General features: G+C 38.3%; 3 protein-coding genes across 6 annotated transcripts in view; 1 reads left to right on the top strand and 2 right to left on the bottom strand.

Moving 5' to 3' along the window:
- LOC138136921 (beta-1,4-glucuronyltransferase 1) overlaps positions 1-4,437 on the bottom strand; it is a 118,049-nt gene extending 113,612 nt beyond the window's left edge. Inside the window, exon 1 of the mRNA XM_069056227.1 lies at positions 4,377-4,437. The gene's annotated coding sequence lies outside the window, so the exon portion shown is untranslated. The remainder of the gene's footprint in view (positions 1-4,376) is intronic.
- A 97-nt stretch (positions 4,438-4,534) lies between these two features.
- LOC138136922 (carbohydrate sulfotransferase 5-like) lies at positions 4,535-13,198 on the top strand. Of its 2 annotated transcripts, XM_069056232.1 has the most exons (4): positions 4,535-4,699; positions 5,363-6,122; positions 6,173-6,352; positions 10,824-13,198. In XM_069056232.1, the coding sequence occupies exons 2-4, from the start codon at positions 5,446-5,448 to the stop codon at positions 11,140-11,142; spliced, it is 1,176 nt and encodes a 391-aa protein (XP_068912333.1). In that variant the 5' UTR covers positions 4,535-4,699; positions 5,363-5,445; the 3' UTR covers positions 11,143-13,198. The 2 variants fall into 2 exon arrangements, with proteins under 2 accessions (XP_068912333.1, XP_068912332.1); XM_069056231.1 differs by lacking the exon at positions 4,535-4,699 and having other exon boundaries at positions 4,994-6,122.
- A 207-nt stretch (positions 13,199-13,405) lies between these two features.
- G9a (histone-lysine N-methyltransferase G9a) lies at positions 13,406-18,348 on the bottom strand. 3 transcript variants are annotated; one of them, XM_069056222.1, is made up of 12 exons: positions 18,122-18,346; positions 17,278-18,064; positions 17,048-17,229; positions 16,805-16,995; positions 16,582-16,754; positions 15,899-16,092; positions 15,617-15,849; positions 15,240-15,568; positions 14,726-14,926; positions 14,418-14,677; positions 14,096-14,364; positions 13,406-14,047 (listed from the first exon to the last, which is right to left on the bottom strand). In XM_069056222.1, exons 1-12 carry the CDS (start codon positions 18,150-18,152, stop codon positions 13,730-13,732), a joined length of 3,168 nt encoding a protein of 1,055 aa, XP_068912323.1. In that variant the 5' UTR covers positions 18,153-18,346; the 3' UTR covers positions 13,406-13,729. The 3 variants fall into 3 exon arrangements, with proteins under 3 accessions (XP_068912323.1, XP_068912322.1, XP_068912324.1); XM_069056221.1 differs by having other exon boundaries at positions 17,278-18,346; XM_069056223.1 differs by lacking the exon at positions 13,406-14,047 and having other exon boundaries at positions 14,200-14,375; positions 17,278-18,348.
- Between the last annotated feature and the right edge of the window lie 5,826 nt (positions 18,349-24,174).

Here is a 24,174-nt window from a genome sequence, read left to right as displayed (position 1 = left end):
ATGGCCCGATAATAGAGCCCTGCGGTACTCCAGACGTGCTACAGTATGCAGACGACCTCACACCCTTAAGGACAACATGCTGAGTTCGATTGGAAATGTAGGTAGATGTCCAAGATAGGAACGGATCGCGTACTCCGTACGTGTATAATTTATTCAAAAGGATCTTGTGATTAACAGTGTCAAATGCTTTGCAAAAATCAGTATAAATGCAATGCACATCAAAACCGCCCTCAAATGCTTCATAGACATTATTAACAAAGGCAAAATGATTGGTTACCGTAGATCTATTAGCGAAAAACCCATGCTGTGATGGACTGATAACAGTTTTGAAGGAAGCGGACAAGTGTTTGGCAACTAGCTTTTCAAAGATCTTGGCGGGAACTGATAGAATACTGATGGGTCGGTAATTCTCGAAGTTTTGTTTAGAGCCAGATTTAAACACTGGAGTGACAAGAGCTGATTTCCAGCAGTTCGGAAAAACACCTGAGTTGAGTGAATACTTAAAAATACGCCACAAAGGATCAGTAAGCGATGTACAGCAATTTCTGTAAAAAATTGGAGGCAGCCCATCTGGCCCAGCACCTTTATTACAGTCGAGATGAGTTAGTTCATAAAAGACACTATCTGAAGTAAAGTCAAAGTTTTTGAAATCAACGCTCAAACCGACAGGATTGTCACAAGCAGAAGCAGGTTGTGTGGTGACGATATCATCATAAACAGAAGAAAAATGTTCCGCAAAGCTATTAACAATATTCTCATTACCACATACAGGGTTATTGTGATAGATCATGAGATTCGGTATTTCGTTACATTTGGTATGTTCGTTTATATATTTCCAAAATTTTTTCGGATCAGATGTAATAAAATTTTCAGTGCGTTTTATGTAATCTTTGTATGATTTCTTCAGGGCTTCTTTGCATTGTGTTCTGACTGTAGCAAATGCAGCATAATCATTCGCGTTGTGACTGATTTTATAGCGACGATGCAAGGTTGACTTCCGGCGAATTAATCCACGAACCTCATGATCGAACCACGGAGGAAATGAGCTCTTACATTTTCTCTTCACAGGAACAAAAAGACCACAGACAAAGTGTAAATAATTATAAAAAAGGCTCACAGCTTCATTAATGTCACTGCAGGAATCAAAGGTGTTCCAGTTCACATTAGACAAGAGTATGTTGATTTCATCATAATCGGCATTAGAATAATCATAAAAAGTGTCACAAATATCTTCAACAAAAACATTATCAACACTTATTTCAAACATGAACGGTGGATGAAACACATCAGTCTTGCTAAATTCATTACAATTTTCAATCTTAATATAGTCATAGTTAGAGAAGCACAAGTCAAGGATATTACCATTACAATTAGTTATAGTATTAAATTGACAGAAATCACAGGAATACAGACTGTCACAGATTATGATGTCCTTATCAGAATTGGCGTTAGTATATATCAAAAAATTAGTATCACTATCATTAATCCATTTCACATTTGGCAAATTATAGTCGCCTAGAATGAAAAACGTACTGCGACGATTATTATATAATAAATTTTTGACAACCTGGACATGTTTCGCATAACTAACAGTTGTGGCGTCCGGCGGAAGATAGATTGCACCAAAAACAAAAGAATTGTCACAGCACTGTAGCGAAATCCAAACATCTTCTAAGGAGGAGTTGGAATCACTCAAACGATTGGAGGTGAGAAATTTCTTAACAGCAATTAAGACACCACCGCCAATACTTTTCCCACTGTTGTTCACATTTCTGTCGTTTCGATATACCACATACCTGTCATCCAGCACTTCAGCATCAGAAATACCACCATGAAGCCATGTTTCGACCAGAACAATCACATCAAAGTTTTCACTCAAACACGACAAGTAACAGTCATTCAATTTAGTTCGGAGTCCACGAGGATTTTGATAAAATACTTTAATGGATTTTATATTCTTGCCTGAGCGATGATGCAGATTTTTTATTGCGCTTTTATTTGCTCCGTGTTCTTGTTTCGAAAAAAAATGAAACGCTTAATTAATACTCCTTCGGGCCATATCTCATCGTTGTTCATTTGTTGAAGTAGGTCGTAATCGGCTGTCACCTTAAAGGCGACACTTTTAGCATTTTCGCGCCTGGGTAGCCTTTCAACTTGGAACTGCTTATGGGGAAAAGTAGTTTGCAAATGTTCCAAAATCGCCTTCTCCTCTGTGTTTAATTCGAAATTACCAGCGTAAATATAAATTTTTCTCGGTGCCGCACTAAGATTCAACGATTTTGCCTTACCCCTTACTGTTTGGGAATTTTGGTAATTTCGTTTCTTTCGTACAACATCCGTCCAATCGGAACTTCCATCTTCCAATGTTTGTGAATGCCGAATATCTCTTTCCTTCCATACTCCCTCCGCCCAATTGGAATTATCGTCCTCCAACTTACGATTAATTGTTGACTCGCTGTGTAAGTATTGGGGCTTCAGAATGTTATTGACCGGTGTTTTATTTGGCTTATCTTGCGGCTTATCAGCACTTTTTACCACTCGAATCTTTCGATTAGATGTTTCTTGTGGTCTTGCAGATATTTGGTAATGTTCCATCGGGACTTGAAGCGGCTGGATAAGATCTTGTTTTTTTGTACACATTTTTATTAAATCCAGATTAGTGGATTTAAGGTGTTCAACTTGTATCTTTAGCTGACGAATTTCATCTTTAAGGGCAGATACTTGCGCTTCCACTATGCCTGAAATTGTGTACCTGAATCGATCACTTTGCAGAAATTCAATAATAGATCTGGCATTGAAATCCACACTTTCCTTCACTTGCATATCACTACCTTCACAACATAGAACTTCATCACTGCTAATCACTTTCACGTCGTTAAGCCGTTCGACACATTTAGGATGAAACACCCTATCACACTTTATACATTTGGGACCCTTTACTGCCTTATTACGGCAGTATAAACAATTTAGATCGGACATGACGGGAAACACGTGTGCTCCGTTCGAAGTCATGATCGCAATTGTGTCGAAGAATGACCTTGACGATCAAAATTTATTGCTCGCGACTGTACATTATTCGAAGAACAGTCATTAACTAATATCTACATAGGTTTAAAGATTTGTGTTGAATGATTGGTTTTGATGTATTAAAAATAACTCCCATTAATCGATAAAGCAAATTACTTTTTCATGTTCGTTTCCAGAGATACTATCGCTGGCCAAAAAAAAAAACTCGTACACAGATGACAGAACAACAAATCCAAAAATTAAAAATTTGAGTTGTGTAATCATCGCTTTTTTAATAAAGGTTATGTGTGCATAGGTTTGATTTTTTGTTTGGCCAATAAAATGGTACAGTTAGAGACACGGAATTTCGGGCATCACTCTCAGTATACTGTCAAAAAATGTAAAATAGGCTTTACATTATTAACCTCAATTTTTCCGTTTGCGACGATTGATTGACATGCGATTGACGTGAACAGAAAATAAATTCCAAAATTTTACTTTTGAATGTCACGTTGGCAATTTTTGGAAGTGAAAAATGATGCCCGAAATTCCGTGTCCCTAACTGTACGTTTATCAACACCAACCTCAGCAGCAATCTCAGGTAAGAGATTGAGTGTTAATTGGTGTGCGGATTCCTGCAATTCAATTTTGTTTGTTACAAAATTTTAGCAAATGCCAATTTGGTTTGACTTTTGTGATTTAATACAATCTCAGTCGTGCACGCCTACTAAGTTTTAATATTTTGCCGAAATAAACGATAATATTATGGAGGTTGGTTTGTAATTGGGAATAATAGTAGATTACATACTGAGGTGGAAAGTGTTTCATTCCTGTCGAGAGCTAGGATAGTTTACCAAGGCGTAGCCGAGGTGAACTAATGCTCGAGACAGGAAGGAAACACCTTGCCACCGAGGTTTGTATACTATTTTATTCGGAATCATTACATTTTTAGCAAATAAACAATTAATTTGGTGCAATTTAATTTCTACCGTTTTCCGACAATTAGTGTACACCCTCAAAAAACGTTATAACAGGGCGGAAAGTGGCCTATTACTGACTAAGAGAGGGAAGAAAAGATAAAAAGAAATGGTTAACTTTCCGCCCTCGAATAAGGTTAGGAATGCGCATATTACAATACGATTCCGAATAAAATAGTAGGTATACAAATCTCGGCGAAAGTACCATTCCTGTCTCTCGAGAACTAGTTCACCTCCAGGCGGGCCTCTCGGTAAACTATTGTTCTCTCGACAGGAATGGAATACTTTCCGCCTCGGTATGTAATATACTATTATTAAAGAGAAAATAATGACAATTAACGTTATACAACATATTATCGGTTATAACCGTTTCACGGTGGAACTCTTACGTACCATTACTTCGAAGATACCAGCGGAAAAACGAAAAACTAATTCATAACGTTCTGAAGATGATTTTTGCAAAACATTTCTTATCTGCACTTTCCTACTCTCCAACAATAAAAAACTAGAAACTAATAGCTGAGTGACAAACGGATTCTTATCTTATCAAAAGCTGTATGCTGTATCCAAACACATCGGGAAAGAATGGTCCTTAACTAATTGCATTGAAACTAGGAGAAACGATCGCACATCCCAGTGATAAGCATTTTTTCTTCGAATTTTTGTGTGTTGTTAAGTTTTGTGAGTACCTATCTTTCTTGAAGTGTGGAGTAAAGGTAAGTTTGTTTCTTATGACGAAGTTTGGGTAACAAATTTTCTGGTTTGCACAATCGATTTTGTAAAGTGCAACCTTGTAGGTACGTTTCAAAAACAAAAATACAGTCGGCAGAAAGTGTAAAGTTAAAAGTAACAAAACATGTTCAGATAAAAAGATAAAAAATACTTGAGATTCATCTTTCGTTTTTATCAGAATATGAAGGTCGTGTTATGAGACTGAAGCAATATGCAATGCTTCGTAACTGTTTATTTTATTTATATTTTTCATAGTCTTGAGTAAAATACGTTGTTATGCAAAATGCAGCAGAATGCAGAGGTCGAACAAACTGTCGACTTGGCAGATTGTTAAAATTGTTGTAAGTCCGGCCCTGCGTTCCCTCTCTCAAAGACGGAAACAGAGATAGAAAAATCAATTGTCGCGAGAGAAATGGAGCTATGCGGACGAATTACTCCGACAGAGCGGAGTGGGGTTGTGGATCCCGAAAAACCCAAAGCTCCTGTCATTCGTTTGAGAAAGGTTTGCAAAGTGTGTCAGCCAGAAAATATCGCCAAAAATGTGGTAAATCGCGAAATTGTCGCCTTATCGGTGTGAAATCGCGACATTTTCGCCGCAATTGAAAACAAGTGAACGGTGATGGTATTGCAGAAACCTTCGTTGACAGGTCCAGTGAGTAAAATTTCCAACCACAACAAACCCCAACCTCTTCGCCCGTCACCCCCCCGAGGGCTGTAATGTGGTGACAGCATGTCCCGTCGTAACGAATTTTGGGGGCTGGTCCTCTTGGTCGCAGTCTGCCTCCTCCTGATCGCCTTCAGCCAGAAAGAAGAGCCCCGCTACTCGCAAGCCCTGAAGTACGAGGCAGACACCTACGACGAGGCCGACTATCACCCCAACTCCTCCCTGACCGCCTCCATCCGCGACGTGGTGCGGATGCAGCAGAACCTCGTCAGGAACGCGCTGGACGACTACCCTTTCCCCCCAGGCCAGAGCCTGAATGACTACACCATGGCCACAGGGGGCCGTCCCGTGCGGACCATCATCGTCACCACATGGCGGTCGGGCTCCACTTTCCTGGGGGATGTGATAAACGCGGTGCCTGGAAATTTCTACCACTACGAGCCCCTGCTGGACTACGGAATCGTCCAGATCAGGGGGCCCCCGCACGCCGACTCGGCCATCAGCAACCTGAAAAATCTGCTAAACTGTGATTATTCCAATTTACAAAACTACCTGCAGTACGGCAGGACACACAACTACTTGTTTACTCACAATAGGCGCCTGTGGGGTCTGTGCGACAGCTTTCCCCAGTACTGTTGGAATTCGACTTTTTTGAGCAGCGTGTGTAAAGTGTTTCCGTTTCAGTCGATGAAGACCGTCAGGATAAGGCTGCGCCTGGCGGAGGAGCTCCTCAAGGATGAACAGTAAGACCCACATTCCTCAATCGACGTGATTTTATTTTTTACTGTTGCAGGTTGAACGTCAAGGTTTTGCTGTTGATGAGGGACCCCAGAGGGACTCTGCAGTCGCGCAAACACAGAGACTGGTGTCCTGGACAGCCTGACTGTGATAAACCAAATCTGGTTTGTGCAGATATGGTCTCCGACTACAGCGCAGCTATCCAATTGCAAAAACTGTATCCAGATAGGTTTAGGTGAGCTTATGTTCAAGTACTCATTTTAAGTATGCCAAAAAATTCAGTCAGTAGAGTAATTCGAGAGCCAATGTAAATATTTGAATCAAGATTTGTTATCGACCTATTATTTACTTATTTTTAAGCAGCTTTATTTGGATAAGATTAATGCGTAAAAACCAAAAGGAGGGATGACTGAATACTCGGTTCACAAAATAAATAAAAAAATAAATTAGAAAATCGGTTTTTATTTTTGATCTACTTTATTTGGTCCGTTGCACTTACAGCAACTCACAAAAATGGATTATTTATAAACGGAGAAATGTAAAAAAAACCGTTTGTGAAAACATAAATGGCTTTCAATTTATGATGATGTCATTCTCATATTGCAACTTTCAGAACATTTTTAACTTAAAAATTAATCAACAGATTGCACTTTCTCTGCATGCATCAGATACTGACGATTTCTCTTTGAGATCTTAAAAATGTCAAATGGAACATAATAAAAATAATCATGCCGTGGTTGATACATATATGTATTTCGAGATTTTTTATTGCATGAAAGGATGAACTAATATTATTAAAAGCAGCTTGACAAGGTGTGTTGACATTTGCAATCGGCTTGCAGAGAACTACTTTCACTTTGTGTGTTGCAGTTATGAACATGACTATTTCATTGTCGTAAAAATGAAATTCATATTTACAATTTAAATTGAATACCTACGTATATAAAGTTTTTTTATGAATGCAAATGAATGAAACAACCTGTGCATTTAATAACGGACGCCAAAATTTTTTGTATGTAACTCGTTAGTAAAGTATCTTTTTTTACTCGGTGGATTTGCGCACTCGCTTCGCTCGTGCGGCAAATTTTCCTTCTCGTAAAAAAAAGTATTACTTTACTCACTTCTTACATAAATAACTATTAAAACGTTGATAGTGCATGGTAACGAAAAAAATTTACCTGCATATCTTTCAAATCTGAGTTTTCAGCAAATTGAATAACTGAACGTGTCTGTGTTTTATCGCTGTATAAAATACCGAATTTGATTTCGAAACGATTGCAGATGTAGTTGATATTGATTAATATTATTTCGTCGAAATTTTCCAACCAACACGCTATGTTAATATACATTTTTATTTATTTATGAACTAAAATCATTAGAGGAACAGCGACAGTTACAAAAATCTAGAGTAACTAGATGCAAATAGCGAAGAGACTTTAACACTTTCCGAAATTAGACCTTTCGACTTTAATAATAAATAATCTTAAAAACGCTCATGCGAAAATTAAATTAATGTAATTATGTAATTACAAAACGGATATGTTTTTTTTTTTCTAACACTATAAGGTCTGGTGAATAAGTAGATTTTTTGGAAGTATTAGAACTTTAATTGAAGCACGATCTATCAGATAAAACAGTACAAAGAGCGAAGAAGGAATTCTTGTCGATAACTTGGTTGCAAAAAAAAAAAACATTAAAATGATGTGTTTCATTCTTATTGGTCAAGTGACGCCGTTATCAAAGCCTAAAGTGTACATTTCTAACAAAAGTAAATTTTTTAATTATAGTCCGTTGGATCAATTAATAAGCAGAACAACTGTTATATTGCAATCTCTTTTCAACATAATGAAAACAAGCTATTGAACTCTTGTACAGTTTTGACATTTGAAAGTTTATTTTTGGCATAAAAATTACAAAAATCGAAATGACACATCGTCCAAGATTCCGTGTTCGCAATAGTACGCATTGTATCGGGTGTTTTTTTAAATTTCACCTCGTAGTAGGCGTTGAAGAGTCGATTGTGAACGTACCACTCGTATAAATCGTAAGATTTAAACAGCTGATCCGTAATCCGTATAGTGCGTTCACAATCGACTCTTCAACGCCCACTATGATGATTGATAAGGTGAAAGTTAAAAAGTCGCCCGATATTAAGCCCCTCCCACTATGCATCTCGCTTTGGCTTTGGCAACGCGAGTAGCGAGTTGTACGTTTATTACATTAGCGACGTCAAATTTTTAGGCTAGGTTTTAACCACATTTGTGATAATTTTGCTTGAAATTTCCGTCGTATGATGTCAACGAAAAGCTACGCATCAAGTGGACAAATTCATTTGCAGAATTTGTAATTGCAAAAAAAATATTGGAATTGGCACAGAGTTCTGAAAAGATCTGTTTTTTGAAAAACAAAATGAAAATGGAGCAATGAATTTGCAGAAAAACCAAGAAAGCACGAAAGAACACAACTTAAAATCTCAAAGATTGAAATTTGTCTTAAGTTGCCAACATAAATTTTCAAATATTGGAAGTAAAATTTAACTACATACCTTGTATTGGTAGCACCATGCACTGCTGTCAAATGTCGAAAGATTCTAAAGCAGACGCAGGTCATGTCGACTTCTTAATTCGGACTAAACTCATTGGACTATATTTAAAAATGGGCTGTAATGATGTTCATTTCCAAATTCTGAGCTTTCTTGAGGCACTTGAAGAGATTGAGGAAGGATTTTGTGGATCCACAATACATGAATTACATATCTTGAAGGACGTGAAAATCTTGCAGGCTGTAAAATCTAAAAACGGTTGTATTTCTTTCACAGAATTTAATGTAATCAGATTGCTGTCAAATTAGAATTTCAGCCATTCCATTGCTAGCAAATGACTGTTGCGTGAATCTTCAATGTTAAATACTTGTCATTGGCTACAATTCAAATTTAGCAGCGATCTGATTGGACTAAATTTTTTGGGAGATCGAGATGAAATACATTCTCCTATTCGTAGATAAATTTATTTTTCGGTGAATTAATTTGTTTTTCAAGAAATACATAGTTAACAAAATATCCTTGATGCATGTCAAACGGTCCGTGATTTCTTTCCGTGTGCATTCATTCTCACTTGCCGACAACTTGACGACTGGACATGCGACTAGTGACAATTGCACGCCTCCAACAAACACCCAATAGGAAGCTAGAAGCTAGTATTTGTAGAGTTGTCATGGCGACGACATAATATTTATGGGAATTATGGCCGTCGTGTTATTTTTGGCTAGATTCATTCCAGCATACAAACTTTAACGTAAGGTAATTATTTATTTATAATACAGTTATTAAAATCAATTGGAGAATCTGGCAGGAGTAGCATGCAATTTTTCACTTTTGACAGGTGACAGAGTAGTAGTGTAGGAAGTTTTTACCGCGATTAACATTTTTGATTGGATGAAGCGCTCTGATTGGCTGAACACGCAGCACGTTTGATGTACGTGGGAATTAATTTGAGTAAAATTGACGATTAGCCAACAGATTAGACAACTTAATCATGATGAAGTCCAGTCACCTGTCTAACAAATTAGAATAACAAGAATGGTTCAGTATTCGGCATCGGCGTTGACGACGGTCTTGAAATCTTGGATTTCATTTACAATAGATCAATGCGTCAAATCTATTTTGTCAGTTTGTTAGGAAAAGTTGCGATCGCGGTGCCAGATCTAGGGGAAAAAGCTAGTTACATCACTAGGTGAGCAATGCTGCCAACCAAACTTTTCCTGTTATTCACTCAAACGAAGAGTAATGATAGCGTTGTGCAAATGTAACGATTGATTTTCATCTTGTCTCGTCTTACTCTCTTCCTTTTTCTTTTGTCTCTCTTGTGTTTACCGTTTTTGATAATTTATAATTGAATTAGATTTTTTTAACGTCCGTCATTCATTCGTTTGCGTTCATAAAATAATATGTGATTTTTGAATTGGTCAAGAAGCGTTAAAAAAAGTGCCATAGCGGTTCATTTTTGCACGCATTTTGCGTTAAAAAAAAGTACCGTAGCGTGTCATTTTTTAACGCAATTATAAAAATTTTCATTCATAATTAGTAGTTTTTTTAACGAGTTCGTATGTAATTGGAATTTTTTTGGCATGAGTGGGCCAATTTAAAACCTGAGTAAAACGAGCGTTTTAAAGGTCCACAGGTTCACACAGGAGAAAATTTTCAAATTTTGAGAGTGTCGAAAAAATTGTTATCTAAACTTACGGGCGCCAAAAAAATTTTGTATGCAACTCGTTAGTAAAGTATCTTTTTTTTACTCGGCGGATTTGCGCACTCGCTTCGCTCGAGCGGCAAATATGCCTTCTCGTAAAAAAAAAGTATTACCCTACTCACTTGTTGCGTAAATAACGTATTTTTATATTGCTTATGTTCTCATTCCTTCATTTCTATTTATTATTTTTATACTTAATAGATTCTTTGTCTTTTCTTTTTTTTTTAATACATTCTATTGTATACATTACTTTATTTTGCTCTGTCATTTAATCGATTATGTGCCTCGCATTTTTTTTTATCTCACGCACGTTTACATGCGTTATATCTATTTCTACTTGCCGATATAAGTGTTGACTGTTACAAGTGCGGACCTTTTTTTAACTGATAAAATAAAATCAATAATCCTCCTAATTTTCCCACAAGATCTGTACAACAAAAATGTCGTTGGAATTTGTAGAGCCATCCGTTACGAGGACCTCTGCGCGGACCCTTACCAGCACATCCAGAACCTGTTCGAGTTCTTCGGTTTGTTCTACCATCCGGCCGTGAGCAAATTCCTCGATTTGCACACGAAGAAGAACGTCGGCGGGGTCTCGAGCACCACCAGAGACACCCGCAGCGCTCCCTTCCTCTGGCGGAGCAAATTGAACTTCTCGGAAGTCCAGTACATTGAAGAAAACTGTGATCAAGCTATGAAATTATGGGGATACGTTAAGGCGAGTAACGAGTCACACCTTCGCGAGTTCAACCCTTTAACAAATTACACGATACAATGAGTATACACACATTCGAGTACAGTTGAAGGCGGCTCCCTTGCAAAACGCCAAACCAAACCGTCTTGCGAGGGACGCCTGGGTCCAGTGGCGACTCCAGTGAAAAATAATCGAAATTTAACTAGTGAATTGACCACAGGGAGGCGGCGTCTTGACGCAGTGTGACTCGCTGTCGGCCGTCGGACCGTCACCCTGGTAAGTTGGTTTTTATTTTCGTAATGTGATCCGACGAGCCGCCACTGACCTTCCGGAAAATCGAAAACAGCACAGTTCCTACCTCTGGCAGAAATCAAATCGTTTTTCCCCGCAAGGTTAGCTCCCACCAGTGACGTATTTAGTGACGTAATCATATATTTTTTTTTTGTTATCGTTTTGACGTATTAGGTATAAACAATGCTTGAAAATTCTTAGCGCAATGGAGGGTGTTTTGAGCTGCTGCCGATCGATCTGGCAACGATGCTTGCCACATTAGTTAAGAGAACGCACCCAAATCGAACGTTGCCAAGTCGGTTAGCAAGATGGCGGCTCAAGATGGCCGAATTTGATCTCTCTAGTTGATCGGCTTGTTTTTATATTGCAATAACATGAACAAAAGCGACTTTTTAGGTAGTGAGATTAGCGAGGGTGAAGGGTTTGCTCATTTTAACAAAGATATCTAGGGGGAAAAATTATAAGTTTTGATTTTTCAAAAAAAAAAAAAAAAATCCTTTAGTACAAATTATCATATATTTATGTTTTTATTAAGCTCACTTGCCCCGATTTTTGTCCCATAGGCTAGACTTCTTTAGTTTCTTTTTCTCTCGAAGTTATTTCTGCTCCAACAAAACTACCGCAGTTATTCTATTCGTTTTTTTTTTCTCTTAGTGGGACAAAAAAGGGTTCAACTGAAAGATCAAAACGCAATTATTTATTTTAGGTATGTAGTAAAAACAAATGTTTTTCTAATAGTGTTAAGCGTGTTAGGCAACCAACTATACAAACAGCTTATTTACATTTTTTATATTTTGTTGATACGCCTGTTTATTGGCGTCTCCGCAAATATTTGAGCAAACACTTCAAACCCAAGATAGTTTTCGCTCTGTATGTAGCGTACTTTTAGACTTTTTTTTAGTGATTAGTAGTGACCTGGCTGCTGCGATAACGTCCTTTTGAATAAAATTGCTCAAACGGTGCACCTTATACATGCAACAGAACGCAATTAATGAGTTTTTTATATGAATTTTAAAATTTTATTTATTTAGCACTCGACATTTTTCAGCACTGTTTATAATCTTAGATTACTTTTTGTTTTAATTTCCGTTTTATATTTGTTTGAATTGTCTCCCTATTAATAGTCAATTGTTTAAAGTACCTATTTAAATTTAAATTAAAAGGGGGTGCAACTCATCTCGTTAAAATAGAGAGACGCGTCAGACGCGTTTTATATCATGTAGAGCATATCTTATAAGAAGGAATTAATAATTAAAAGAGAAAAAGTTATAATCATAGGATTGTGCCTTTCAGTATTTCGGCATCGTTCACAGAGCACTTAACGACTCCAATTTGACAAGCATCGTCGCACAATGACTATGATTTTTTTTCGACGAAATCTTTCGGTTTTTCGTCGAATTAGGACATTCTATAGAATTACACCAGTATGAGCCTAAGCATTAGAAATAATTACACGCCACAATCACGTTTTGGGCTTCCAAATGTAGTGATCTTTTAATATTGTACAAAGTACATTCCTTTTATCTTGCTTGGAGCATTTAAAAGTGTGATTAGGAATTTATTAGATTAAGTCGCCTCAAATTGTAACCGATTTTTTTTTTCGAACAAATACAACGAGTTTGTTTAGGTTCATATTGATTTCGTTATGACTTTTGTTATTTATTTATTCATTGAACCATAACTAGATCGTATTTTATGTGTTATGTGTTTACATTAGCTAGATTTGTATTATATTTTCTTATTGAAGGATAATTGTATACTGAAGTGGCCTAAACGGTAAATATCTTTAACTTACAATATTTCACATGTTATACATTCACGTAATTTGAATAATATGTTTATTTACAAAGTCTTTTTCTAACCTGTTCCTTCCTGGCGTGAGCAAAAGGTATGTGTGTTGTTTCCGATCACAGCTTTGTCGAGAGCGAAAGGCGTGATTCAACGAGGCTGCATTAGTGACGATTTTGTGGTGGGGGGCGAGTTTGTGACGAAAACTCGCGAGTAGTGATCGGAAATGTGATGATACGAGAGGCGTTGGAATTTGGCGAACACGATAATAAAGAAAACATTTATTTACAAAAACTTAGAACTTGGTGCAAATGTTTAAATAATTACATGATGGATGGTGGTCACGTGATCATTAAACTTACAAATAAATAATTTATATTCCAATGAAAAAAAAAAAATCAGTCGAATCACATTTTGGTCCGTGAAGAATACAAAATATGTACATACCACATGGAATAACTTAGTGTACTTCTTAAGTATATTCGAACGCTAAGAAGGCAAGACAAAAAGTAATACATAACACCAATAAATTATTAAATAAACAGTAAAAAAAACAATAACCACTAGAAACTTAATAGAAAACTCAACAGACTCAAGCACACTCCTCCAGCCTTCTTTGGTAATTCTGCATGGTCATCTCCATCGTGTCTTCCGAGTATTTGCAGTCCGAACTCCCGCAAAGACACGAGAATGATTTGTACTTAGCGATCCAGAACTTCTCGCCGTAGTCGAAGCTCAACTCCTCGTCCCCCGTAATGTCCTTGTTGGCGAAAAACGCGATCCTCGGGAACCTGAGATCCTGGTGGTCGGCGAACACCTTGACCGAAGTCAGGTTCGGATTGCACGAGTGATTTATGAACCTGGCGAAGTTCCCGTAGAACTTGGCGTCTATGCAGTAGACGTCCGTGTCCTGAAACGGTGGAGTGTCGTGAGCGAAACCGACACCGCCCCCACTTACGTTCGCATTCCTGCAGACCCTGTTCTCCAGGTCGAAGAGGAAACTGTCGTCTTCGCGCCGGTCCGCCTCCATGTCGGTGATTATCTCGCCGACGTACTCGCACACGAAGCTGCCCTTCGGGATGAGGCGCAGCGTGCGGATGCCCCAACCCTTGTCCGTCGTCTTGAACAGCTCGAACCTCTGCGTCAGGCCCTTTTGTACTACTCGATTATTGCACGTGATTGCGTTGCACGAACACCGGTCGTTGCACTCGAAGATCATCGGGATATCTTGGGTGAAACTGGTTTAGGTGGATTTCTACCCGAGACTCGGTGCTACTCACCGCTGAAACTGAAGTCGGGGATCAGTTTTCCCTCCTCGTCGTACCAACACCGCACGGAGAATTTCCCGCAAAGACAGTCGTCGTCCACGCATCGCTCCTCGCACTGGCAGTACTGCAGCGTGCTGATTTTTGTCTCGATTTTTACGTCGTCGGAAGTTGTACAGTTCTTGGTGATGTAGCGGAAGTCAGATGGTTTGGGGTCGGCGTCGACGTTGTTGTAACACTGGATGGGGTTCGCTTCCTTCCCCTTGGATATGTCGCTACAAATAAAACATCAAATGGAGAACGACGAGAGCGGTACCAGTTACTTGGAGAGGATCACGTTGGGACAGTTGTCATCGATGGACGCTTGCAGCGTGATATTCAAAGAGATGGGACTGTAGGAGTCGCCACCTGGTGGCACGCAGTCCAAAGGCGATTCGCTGTTTTTATTCAGGAGGGTCACGTCGGCCCCTCTCGCCAGCAGGACGATGTTGCAGTTGTACATATCCTGGCGAGCTCCTATGTGCCTGTGGGAACATTTTTACGTCATTACTATCATTTGGTGATTTTTTTCTGGTAGGTTGGTAATACCCTTGAAATATTACTTTGGCAACACTGATTTTGACATTTACTGTTAATTTCTAAAATAAAAGCGTATGCTTATGTCTGTTATCAAACACTAAATTGTTATCAGAATGACCTACAATTGCATTGTCAACATTTGATAAAACGTCACAACCTTTTCCAGGCACTTGCAATGTCATCTCGCACCTTTTAAGTGACAGAATAATAAGTTTATTGGTGGAGCAAGTTGCAGTACGCTTTAGTTTCGCAGCTTACAGTGGCGTATCCCCGTGGGCGTTGACGGCATTCACGTCGCACCCCTTGTTCAGCAGCAACTCCGCGATGTGCGAACTCCCGCTGAAGGCGGCCCAGTGGAGGGCGACGTTATGTTCGACGTCTCTGAGGGACGCGTCGGCGCCCTTGTAGATGAGGAAGTTGGCGATGTCGGCGTAGCCGTGTTCGCACGCCCACACCAGCGGCGTCCATCCGCCGTCATCCTGACTGTTGACGAAGCTCTTGGCGGCGGCGGCTTTCAGCAGCGATTCGCACGCCTTCAAGTTGCCGCACTTCGCCGCCAGATGGAGGGCGGTCATGCCGTCCGTCCCCTGAAAATCGTCACGATGATTTGTCGCCATCGCTGTCGCTCTTACAACCTTCAGATCGATGCTGGCACCGGTTTTGATCAGGTACCTGACGACGTCGTTGTGCGACGACACGATGGCCGCCATCAGGGGCGTGTTCTGGTCTTTGTCGAGGGCGTCCGGCTGGGCCCCCGCCACCAGAAGCATGTGAACCACCGGGACCAGGCCCCTCTGGGCGGCGTAGTGCAAGACGGTGCCGTCGTTGCACTCGGGGATCTTGCAGTTAACGTCGACACTCTTAGATCCTGCAAACGAAGCTCGAAAAACACTCGCTGGCTCCTGTGCAAGACTCACCTAAAATAATCGCTACTTTTTCGACGGAGTTGTTCTTAACGGCGGCGACCAGATCGCCGATTTCGTACTCCTCATCGCCGTACTCGAGAGAGTTTTGCATTTCTAGTGCGCCAATCGGAAGCAGCGGTGGCGTAATGCACTTGATTTCGTCCTCGTGCTTGTAACTATTCGGGAAAGTCATTCTAGCGGAAACACTAAAATTTCCACCAATCAACAAAGCGATCCGACTGGTCAGAATCGACTTTAGTACCACATTTATGAAATAAAAAAATGGCTTGCAAACTACATGGAATTTATCTAAGTTTAAAATTATGTGTGGCTTCATTCTGTAAATAAATTTCATACAAAAATACTAATAAATTAATTGTTGTTAACGTAATTAGACACACACAAAATCTGTCGCTCGGGTAAAACGCGACGACCGTCACTGACTTGGACCGGATCTCGGCCGCATTGATTTCGTTTGGTGTCGCGTTTTACCGAGAGAACGGTGTATTTTTGCTCTAGTTTCTGGTGAATAATGCTAAGACGCTCCACAATAATCACGATACCTGACTCGATGCGATTCGGGTTGAGGTTTTCTCAAAAACAAAATTTCCTGCTAGAATTCGGACCATAAAAAAATTAAAAAGGGGGAACGTACGGACTAACCAAATCACGTTTACGGGGATCACATGACTTACTATTGAGTCTTTTGTACTGGTAAGAAAATGGGTCTCTTGGCCGAGTGCATGGTTATGTTGACGTCGTAAGACGGTGCGGACGAACCGCAATGCGGACAACAGTCGACCTCCTCGATCGAGACCTGACAATCGCGGTGGTAGTGATGCTTGGACTCGCACTCGACGAATCTCCCCTAGATTTTTTAGGGTTGTTTAGTTGTCAGCACCTTTTGTTTAGAGGTACCTGGGTGCAGAAGACGCCGCAAGTTGGGCAACAGTTGTGGCGCAAGAGACGGTTCTTGTGGGATTCGCACAGTATGGTGTAGGGCACTCTGGTGGAGGATCTCATCAGCATGATTTCCTTGCTGTCTATGGTGCGGCTGCAGCCGATGATCTTGTCGCCGATGTTGTCGACGGCTCCGCAATACGTCGTCTCTATGAAACATATGATTGGACCTCTCCTGACACTGGCGGCATCATCATTTACCTTCATCACTTGTGGCTAAATAATACTGAGTCTTCTGCGTGCAGAGGCACAGCCGCGACGTGACCAGATCGGCCCCACCAGTCGAACACTCGACGCTGTTCGGATAGGGGGCGGTCTCGTCATTCAAGGAATCCTGCAGACTGTGCTCGTCAATATCTGTATTCGAGTCATCCTTCAGTCGACTGTAACGCTAGATTCAGACAAAATGATGATAAATATCTTACGAGTACCTGGTGGAGATTCTTCGCGACCTGCGGCATGCGACCTCCTCTTGTCTCGAGCTGGCCTCTTCTTGGTCTGAATCCGAGTCTTTGCTGCTGTCGCCTTGGCTGCTCTTGAACCTCTTCGCCTTCTTGGTGTGCTTGACGTGTTTGTGTCGGTGCTTTCGGTGGATTCTGTCGTTGTCCTCGCTTTTGCTGGTGTCGGTCTCTGTGAAGCTGTCGCTGTCGTTGCTTTTCTGCTTGTCGTTCACTTTAGGTTTCATCTTTTCTGTTTTTGTTTTTTCTTGTTTGGCCAAGGCTAGGTTTTCTAGGATTTTGGGGGTGGGTTTCAGTTGTCTGGTGAGTCTTTGGGGCTTGTTGGATTCGTTGTAGGACTTCTCTTTTCTGGCGATGGCGCTCTGCAGCACCGACTCGTTGCAGTCCTTGCTCCTCCTCCTGGTCGACCTCTTCAGCGTCGACTCGTCAACCTTGTCGTCCGAGCTGTTGGTCTTGTGTCGCAGGGACCTCCTCCCGGTGGAGTTGTTGCTCTTCAGTGGTGACTCGGTGTTCGGTTTCTTAAAGGACAGGATGATTCGCGGCTTGTCGGCGGCGTCGTCTGCTCCCGGTTCGGAATTGCGGCTGTCTTCGGTGTGGTTCTCGTTTGTACTGTCTTCAGTCTTGACGGCGTGTTCGCCAGCGTCGCCCGCGACGTTATTTGATAGACTAGAATCCATCGGAGCGTCTTCAGTCACTTCTTGTCTAGCTTCGAACGTGACTGGTGTCTTTTCAGTCTTATTAAACTCGCTCTTCATCTCACCTAGAATTTTATCTATGATATTCTTTTCCTCACCTTGGCCGGAGCTGTTTGATTCACCAGATTCGCTATCACCGGATACAGAGTTCATCCTGTATTGACAGACGAGGAGTGGGTTTTAGGCAGTTTTGGGTGTGGATGTTTGGAGATTTTAGCACAAGAACGGCACTTTTACATAATTAGCGGTGAAATGTTACGAATAAATCGCTTCACAGCGCGATTTAAGTAAACGAGATGTCAACACAAACACTATCGAAGACACATCTTTAAATAGCCAAGTTTCAAACCTTCAACGCAGCTCCCTGTTCGTCAGAATTTTTTACAAAATAAATTACACTTTCATTCGTACAGAAAAAAATAACATAACAAAAATTATAATTGTGTACCCGTTCTAAAAGTTTGAATATTACAACAAACAAAAATAAAAGTTATTTAATTGACAAGTAAAAATACAGTTTCCTGTAATTTTTTGCCAGAATTTAAACTAGATCTAAAATCAAATCAGTACTTTAGTGAGCTCCTTGTAACACGATAGTTAAAAACCTTGCCAGTTAATATTTAAAACATTATTTTATAACATTTTACTAAGTAAGTAAAAAGAAATTAATCAATTGTGATAATGATAACTTTGAAAATGGTCTTCTTTTTAGACTGTCAAAAGGGCGTATTCTGTATTAACTGCTCTGCTAAATTTTAAAGCCCGTTAAATTAAGTTGTCATAGCAATGACCAATCAGGGCTTGAAATTTTAAAACACGCTAAAATTTTGACACCCCTTTAAAAATTACAGAATACGCCCTAAAATGTGTCAAAATATTTCAAATAAATCTTTAAATTTCTCGATTATTTGAAAAACTGGTTCCTATAGACATTCAAGAAAACTGTCACCTGTCGTAATCTTGGACAATTTGCTTCACCCAAGCCTTGCAGAAGAAATAGAATAAGTATGTATAGGTACCTTACCTATTGCATTTGCATTTGTGAAATACATAATTTTCAATGTACTTTCCATATTTATAATTATTGTTCGTTAGATACATAGGTAATGGTTATTCTTTTAAAGTCGAAGGAAACGAGAAAAGTTTTTTGTGGAAAGTTGAGAAACCCATTTTAGGTAATTTTTGCGCAAGTATAGGATAGCATCTCTCAGTGAAGAAATGTGAAAAATGCATACATTTTTGCAAATAAAACAGATATAAATATTAAAAAAGTGAAGTGTTAAGAATATCTAATATGTACTGAAGAGAGAACAAAAAAAAGTTATGTACTTATGTCCGCTCAGTTCTTATCTCTGGGCTCGGCACAAAAAGACTCACTTTTACTCTTTATGATATAGTATACCTAACCTCTAGGAAATATGCTTTAAAACAAGGAAACCGCATTGGTGTACATTTTATAAAATATGATATACAAGGGTCTATTTTTAAAATGTACCGAAATTTTACCTACGAGGTTGTGGGACAACGTAGAAGACTAATAGTTATTTATACAACGAGTTTCTGTGTAAATTGGGCTTTTCTAATTGCCCGAGGGACAAGGTTAAAACACAAGCGTAGCGAGGGTTTTAAGGCCTCGAGGGCAATTAGAAAAGCCCAATTTACCCAGAAACGAGTTGCATACGAAATTTTGTTGTTTGAAACGACGTCCCTGAAGCTTCCAAATCTTTTAAAAATGGTTTCGCCTTTGCTTTTGACAGTTTTGACAAATTTTTTAAGACCTGTCAGAAATGTGACGTTGAATGTGTTGTCTAGGGCACTTATCTGCTCATTTTGCTTTGGGGTAGTTACGAGGCAGTTTACAAAGGAGAAAAATGAGAATTTATGACAGTTGAAAACAATAAAAGCAATTAAAACAAATTCTACCTCAAAAATTAAATGTCATTTTATTTTTTGACATAGAATGTTTGAAATATTTTTTCCGAGTTCTACATGAAGCTCGTGGTTAAAATTTTGCAGATCCATTCTGGGTCTAAAAACAAACATGGAAAAAAAATCAAAATCGGAGCTGTTCTTTAGGATTAAGAAGTTTCAGCGATTTTTCGGCTTCATTGACTCGACTATATTGACAGCTGATAAAAATTTCAAATTTAAACATCGCGATTTTTGTAATCTCTTGTTGATAATAATTGGAATCATTTGGAGCAGCACCTTTAAATTAAAAGTCACTAAGGTTTTTTGCCAACTCAAACAGTAATTATTGTTGCTCACGTGGTGGCTTTCATACAGACGCAAAGCAGAAACACAATATGTATAATTAATTAATTACATATTGTCGTGACGATAAGAAAAATTAAATAATTCCAGTTTTATAACATTTGGTGTAGTGCAAAGTCTACTGTTTGAAAATTTTGTCCTAAATGTATTCCGTTTAATTACTAATCTTTAATTCAAATATCCTTTAATTATCACTTGAACCGAATTTAAAAATCAATTTTTAAAATTATTGGATCAAAATGAATGAAATGTTGTTATACGACACAATGACACATGGTAATTGAAATTAAGTGAATTACTTATTGAAATTTTGTAGTAAAATTTAATAAACAAGTAATAATTAAATGTACATATACATATAAATCATAAACAATGCACTTCTTCAAGTGGAGTTACATAAGGCAGAGTGCCTAAAATACTTGCAGCATTTCCACGTTGAATTGCCAATGAGATTCTTTGGTAGAAGAAAAATTTTGCTCTAGAATCTCCGGATTCAATCATAAGTTTTGCACCAATGAAATCGATAAATGTTTTACATTCCAAACTTCATGGACCTAACGTTTCGAAAGCTAATGCTTTAAAAATATAATTTGCAGACTTTAAATTTTGATATTTGACATGTTTTCGTTTACTTGCTTCTTCGGCAGCTGATCCTGCAATTATGGAAGTTTTTCTTATGTAAGAATCAGCCAAAGTGTCAACACATGTTACATCCCATATTAGGCGTTGACCTCCATGGAATGAGTGTAGCACCATCAGGTCTTTTACCATCGTCTCTCAAGAGGCCACATGGTTCAAGAGAGGAGGAAATGTGGATAGAACTTAAGGCTCGCTGGAAAATTTTATTTAGATCTGAATGTCTTGAAAATCTGCCCTTATTTTTAGCACAACTAAGTCCGTGACGGCCATCATTTGAAACTGTAAAGCCGCAGTGGCAAGTGTGTTTCTCAAAAATTTCAACACCAAAGCGATTTGCTACACATATTTGTAAAATCTTGTTATCCATAAATGTACCGATGTTTCTTGAGGGCATGAACCCAAGCATTAGATTCCTTTCTTTGTGCGGCAAGAAAACGAGCTAAATCAATTTTATCACAAAGATTAATTTCATTGGCGATGATTCTTGTTGTATTGATTATGTATATCCCAGCCTTTTTGTAAAAATGTTTCCGTTGGAAATGTTTTACCATTTAATTCAATCCATAATCCAATAGCTTCTTCAGCAAAATGAACACTAACCTTTTTGTCCATTTTTGGTAATATTTGAAAGACTAGGTCGTGAACACCATGTATTGAACCAAGGAAGGCTGGGAGAGAGATATCTTGAATTTTCCTAATACCGAGACCACCATTTGAAACAGGAAGGGAAGCAAGAGTCCATTGATTTTCATTAAACTTGATGTTTAAAAATTTTTGTAAACTGTTACGAATAGCATTGTCTATTGATTTAATACAATTGGGAAATTTCCAAAAGGGAGATGTTCTAAGTAAAAAATTTAATCTTGGAACAAAGAGACAGTTTTTTACCAAAAAATAAGCCGTGTGTGAGTTTAAATTTTCTTGTTCTATATTTTTCAAAAGAAGAAAAACTTTTTCAATTGAAATTCAGTATCGGAATTTAACGAGTTTTCATAGATATACTCGTATTAAATATGCACATGACGAAAAAACATAATGTTGTTCATCAATTAATCTGTGTAATTACAACAATAGTTTTGGTTTAATTTTAAATGGAACACGAACTCGAAAACAGTCGTTAAATTATCGTTAACATAAATAAAATCCATTAATTATAAAACAAAGAATTATAAGGTAGGTCACAGCAAATGTGCTCCATTACTAGTGAGGTGTACAAGTTGCAATGAAGCCCCGCAAGAAGATTTTTCCGAACGACAGACATTTCAAATTTTCGCTAAGCGATCACACATATGTGATCTTAAAGAAAATTTACATCGATTTTTCCTACAACAAATTTACGAAGTCCTACAACATCTTTTGTTTGACTTTTCAAACAATTATGTGGTTACTTCAGATTCACTTCATGGTCAATAACTTTACCATTGATTTGCTTGCCAAATACAGCTGCACGATGATGCTCTCATTTTATGTAAGTAACTAAAATACCCTAGAATAAAATACAAAAATTCACTAATCTTTTATTTAGGCTCAAGTAACGATGGTATTTGCCATAATTCTTGAACCTAAATTTTTTGAAATGATGAGTAAAATTGAAAACAGCTTTTGGTCAGAAGGCAGCGCCGGTGTCGAAACACGACAAAAAATTGTCACTAAATCGAAAATATTTTTGAAAATGAATTTTGTTTTCCTTTGTACGTGGCTAATTTTGTCTGTAACGATGTTGCCAATATTTGGTGATCACAAGGAATGGATTCTTGCTTCGATAATTTTTGAGAAACATTTTGAAGCTTGGGCGATAATTCTTGATTGGATTTATTTTTCGACCGTCCCGTTTTGACGTTGATATTTTCTACGATTAGGCTCGGAGGGGCTCTGTTCTACGGAACATTAGTGTTGCACGTGCAAATGTTTCTCATTAACGAACATATTTTGCAAATTTCTGACAGTCGTGAGGGTGAAGTGGTGAACCATCTTTTCACTGTACAATATCTCAGAAATTGCGTTTTTGTATCGACCATCACGTTTGCATCAAAAGGTAAAAGCAAAATTTAATTTCTTCGGTTTTGACGACTTTTTTTACAGCATAATAAAGATGCTTCTTCGAATTGTGCGTCTAGCGATGGCAATAATTGCGGTCCTTGGTAGTCTGTGTACTATTTCAATGATGTTTTTCTTTCTTAACGTAAGTATTTCGTAATGTTTCTGAAGAATTTTCTGAGTATTTAAAATTTCGAATCATTCGTTTTAGAATAAAGGAAACATGAGCAACATTTTGAAAGTTCGTTCGAACCTAATGATCTCTTTGAATAGTTTTATTGTTATTATTTTCTGTGTGGCAGGACAAATGCTTCTGAATGAGGCAAGTTTCAACAACAGAAGAAGCCAATTATCGCATATTTACCCATTTATATTTCAGACTACTCAAATTTTTGATACACTGTCGTCTTGTTCGTGGTACGAATGGAATGCAGAAAATAAAAAGATTCTTTTAATTTTTTTGTCGAATGGTCTAAAACCCTTAGGATTTAGCTTCGCAGGAGTCATTTTAGACTACACATTTGCACTTGCCGTAAGTTGAAAACGACATTAAATAATTCAGTCTAAATAATACTTACAGACATTTCGTACGGCATTCACTTATGCTCTCTTTCTTTATCACTTACAAAATAACTAATCCCAAACAAATACTACTGGCAATTCTTATTATTATAAGTAAGACCAACTCATCAAAATAATCAAATATTTTTCATTTCATCTGTGATGTTACGTTATCTTAATAAAATTGTAGTATAAACAATTGTCTAAGGGCCGGTTGCACCAACGCCAGTTAAAATTAACTGTAGGTTAAAATGCTTCGTTACTTTAGTTACCTATTGTTATAACAATGTTTTCGTATATTTTAATCTACAGTTAAATTTAACTCACGTTCGTGCAACCAGCCCTGAGTCTAATGCACAATTGTACCTCCTCATCTGATGCAGCTCATTTAGAGGTGTTTCTTTTAAATAAATGTTGTAATAAAGCAAGCATGTTTCAAGTAGGTACTCAACGGTGAGGCACGTAGGTTTTTCACACTTCTGTAATTATAAAAATTTATATTTTACACAAATTCAATATTCTTAACTTGTACACGAATTATTCATAACTTTAATATACTGCGCCAAAAAATTGTGACAACACATCGAACTTCGAAAACATGTTTCATGATGAGAAAACGTAATTGTCCTAACATAATACTGACATATGTAATATAATATAGTAA

This window comes from Tenebrio molitor, chromosome 8, assembly GCF_963966145.1.
Source record: "Tenebrio molitor chromosome 8, icTenMoli1.1, whole genome shotgun sequence".
NCBI lineage: Eukaryota > Metazoa > Arthropoda > Insecta > Coleoptera > Tenebrionidae > Tenebrio > Tenebrio molitor.
Note: the sequence above shows the minus strand (reverse complement) of the source record. Positions and strands in the feature narration are given on the sequence as shown.